This window comes from Lactuca sativa, chromosome 4, assembly GCF_002870075.4.
Source record: "Lactuca sativa cultivar Salinas chromosome 4, Lsat_Salinas_v11, whole genome shotgun sequence".
Classification (NCBI taxonomy): domain Eukaryota; kingdom Viridiplantae; phylum Streptophyta; class Magnoliopsida; order Asterales; family Asteraceae; genus Lactuca; species Lactuca sativa.
In genome coordinates, this window is record NC_056626.2 from 103,916,322 (window position 1) to 103,920,473 (window position 4,152).

Sequence of the window (4,152 nt, forward strand, 5' to 3'; positions counted from 1 at the left end):
TAGACTATCTAAATCAAAACTGGTTCCGTCTCCTATTACAACCACGACCCATCTTGCTCTTGGTAACAGCCCGCCTCTTGATGATCCAGTGAAATATCGCCAACTGGTAGGCGCACTACAGTATATAACCCTCACACGACCTGACATCACTTGTGCAGTTAACAAGGTGTGCCAATTTATACATTCTCCTACTGAAAACCACTAGACAGCAGTGAAACGCATATTACGATACTTACACGGAACCTCAGACCATGGTTTAGGGATTACTCATCAATCGGCTCCTATCCTACATGCCTATACTGATGCGTCATTTAATTCTTTAAGCGCCTTTTCCGATGCTGATTGGGTTGGCTACCCAGATGACTGTCGATCCACGAGGGGATTTGCTATCTATCTCAGATCTAATTTAATCTCTTTGTCTGCAAGAAAACAAAAGACTGTCTCGAGGTCCTCCACTAAGTCTGAGTACTAGGCCTTAGCTGATACAGTGGCTGAACTAACATGGTTAGAGATCTTACTATGAGAACTTCGTATTCCTATGCCTACTGTTCCGAACTCATGGTGTGATAATTTGGGTGCCACGTATTTGTCTGCAAATCCTGTCTTCCATGCACGCACAAAGCATGTGGAAGTTGATTTCCACTTTGTCAGGGAAAAAGTTGCTCAGGGGAGATTGTTTGTTAAACATATCTCAACACAAGATCAGATAGCTGATGTGTTTACAAAGCCTCTAGCTGTTGAGAAATTCCTCTTCTTGAAGTCCAAGCTAAGAGTCGGAAATCGGCCTTAGCTTGCTGGGGAATATTAGACTACTATTATATGAAGATATAATTAGATATAGTTAGAGGGTTTAATGTGTAACATTGTATTATATAAATACCTCTTGTAATTATCATTCACGATTACAATAATACAAAAGAAAATTTGATAACAAGTTTTTTATCTGCAAATCGTACGACTCATATTCCATATACAGACAACATTTGTTCATCGATTAAATCAATTAGATTTTGTCATAGTTGCATCAAATACTCCGAGGAAATTGAAGGACCAATTGAAAACACGTATTCTAAATGACTATGTTTATTATGTTTCCTCTGGCGATCTCTTCGTGAACGTTTCAACAACACAAGGAAGTATCAGTTGCGAGATTCGCCTTGCAACACCGAATATTCTTTCACATTTTTACCTGTTTATGGATTAAAACTAATAGCCACATATAATTCTTAAAACCCACGTGTAGAAGGGAAGTGATTATCGAGAGAGAGAGAGAGAGAGAGAGAGAGAGAGAGAGAGAGAGAGATGTGGGTCCAACGGTAGGGGAAAATTCAATTCAAAGACAATGTGAGAAAATTGATCAACAAATGTCAATGTGGCAAAGGGGTAACCGGGTGATTCTTTCATTTTGGCCAAAATGACGTAATCGACCCAATAAAAGCGACTTTGTTAAAGTCACGAAAATCGTTTAGGGACTAAAATGACCAACTTTAGAAAGTCTGCAGAGCATTTGTGTCATTTCCCTTATATTTTATAAATTGTTGTCAATATGTATAAAATCACAATCAAAATATCACAAATCGTAGTCAAAATGTCATAATTCGGAGTCAAAATGTCAAATATATAACAGGAAAAAATAATAATAAATAGCAGGTGAGAACATAGAAAATCTGAGATGGCTTTAAGACATTTGGGATTTTGAGCTTTTTTTATCTAGGATTTTTGCTTTTTATACTATTGACTTCTTGGGAAAAAAACAAAAACTAAACCGAAATCATAGCCCTTAAGATTAAATCGTAGGTGAGAGGGACGAAATCGCCATTGTTATGCATCATCTTTTGATGACTATTTTTTACATTTGTTTAATTTATGGCTAAAACTTAAGAAGTCGTTAACAAATATGGCTAGGTTTGTATTTTTCTCTATTTTCCAATCCATTTTAGTTAAATTACTTAAATGATATTATTGCTTGTTTTATGTTGTTAGTCTTGTCGTTCTTTAGCCGTGGTTGAGAATTCACCATAACAATTTGATGAAAATACTATTAATAACATGACAGAAAATGTAAGTATATAATTGAGAATGTTTTTTTTGATATTATGGATAATTATTAAAATATATAATTATAATGACTATTTTATAAAATATTTATAAGGTCGACCGATTTTATGGTTTAAACTTAAATTTGTTTAATATAATAAGCAATTTTTTTACTTTGATTATCTAGTTTGCACGTTATTTCTGGTAATAAACAAACTGCTTTTTTTTTTCAAATGAACCCGACATTCCTCTGAGTTGTCTCAAATGGATAAAATGTTAACCTCAAAAAAAGTTTGTAAATGTTTTAATTTTAAAATAATGATCATTATCTGGACTTTGATCGTAAATGAACCAAATATCATTCAACTTTAGTTTCATGTAACATTGTTTTAGAGATCCAAATCACATGGAGGGGACCAATGGACTTGGAGTAGAAGTATATCTTGTGGATGTGAAACATTAAAATTTTTGATAGAGAGACGAAAATATTAGACAATTGTTGAAGATGATAACCCACACATATATACAATTGAACCTAATGTTTGGGTCCAGAAATTATAATCCCATAGCCCAAACAAGGATACTAATATGACACATGTCATCATTTAAATGGATAGAAGGATTCGTAGAATCGAAAAAATAAGAGTATATTTAATTTCTCTTTATTTATTTATTTTTGAAAAAACAAATATAAAATTAAACCAACCCATCATTTATTGATCATTCGGTCGATTTCAACTTTTGACACGAAAGTCAAATATTGAGCTAAAAACAACCTGGACATAAATACATGTAATTAAAGCCTTCTTTTCCATATTGGAGTTGGTAACGGTGACTTATTTCCATGAAGAAAATCGTTGACTTTGACTTCTTTATTACATATTAATGTAGCATTTAAAATATTTAGTTGAGCATTTGCTATTCAAGTAGTCGTTTCAGATTATAAATACCACAACCAACATGTCAATCTATGCATATAGCAAATCAAGAATAGCATCAAACCTTCCCCTCCTTAGAAAAAATGGCTTGTAGTCATTACACATCTTTCTTTCTCATCGTCATTCCTCTTCTCTTGACCTTCTGTATTGGTATTTGTTTCGCTGAAAATGGCCAAAAGACAGTCGGCAGCTGGCTAGAGATCGCAAGCCCAGATGATCCTGCGGTGATAGAGGTGGGTCAGTTTGCAGTTGATCAACACAACAAAGATACGAATAGCACATTGAAGTTTCAAAGTGTAGTCAAAGGTGATACTCAGATTGTAGGTGGCATGAATTGGAGGCTAACGATTGAGGTCAAAGATGATAACTCAACCAAGAACTGCGAGGCTTATGTTTACGAACAACCATTGCAAAAAGTTAGGAAACTCATTTCTTTTACAACCCTTTAACCATGCAACAATGTTTCTCAGAATCCTTTAATCAACAACCTTAAAGTTTTATATTTATATGTAGTAGTGGAGGATACAAATGTTAATTAGTTTAGTTTATCTTTTTATCATTAGCTATATCTAATGGTTATGGAAATTTTTTGATATAAACTCTCAATGAAAATTTAGTGTCGCTTTTTTTCGATTAGCGTTTGAAAAAACAAATGGTGATGTGGCATTCATTAAATCAGTCTCGCTTGTTGACAAATGAATTAGAAATGTTTATTATGAAAACCTTCGAAAAATGTGGAAGAATGTGAAAGTTTTTTTTTTTTAGCATTTAACTCAAGTAGTATCGATTTTTATGTTTCGTTTTATGGTATACATTGTAATATTTAAATTTAATTAGATCAATAAAAGGTAAGGATTTTTGAAAAGCAACATATCAAATTTATTTTACAATCTTTGTAACTGTCTACAACCAAGCAATAGTGTCCTGTTAAAATGCTAAATAGATTGACGCGAAGGAGGAATCCTATTTGAATGTGAAATAGAACCGATATTTGCAAATGGGTGGACTCGTAAGACAAATAACAAAGTGAAAATATCATCTTCCATTAAAAATGTGCAAAAATATGATTTCTTTTATTAAGAAAATATGAAAAACAAATATGAGCCAAGGACATACATGTAAAGCTGCTGATTTACTATATATCCATTTATATAAATTTTAAAAAATATATTTTTTT

General features: G+C 32.9%; 1 protein-coding gene across 1 annotated transcript; it reads left to right on the plus strand.

Annotated features, from left to right (window-relative positions):
- Positions 1-3,026: 3,026 nt before the first annotated feature.
- LOC111875896 (cysteine proteinase inhibitor 5) lies at positions 3,027-3,605 on the plus strand. The gene has a single exon (XM_023872427.3). It carries the CDS (start codon positions 3,059-3,061, stop codon positions 3,422-3,424), a length of 366 nt encoding a protein of 121 aa, XP_023728195.1. The 5' UTR covers positions 3,027-3,058; the 3' UTR covers positions 3,425-3,605.
- Positions 3,606-4,152: the final 547 nt, after the last annotated feature.

Bases quoted from the DNA above. Each gene is read 5' to 3' on its own strand.
- LOC111875896 (XM_023872427.3), top strand. From the start codon at position 3,059: ATGGCTTGTAGTCATTACACATCTTTCTTTCTCATCGTCATTCCTCTT.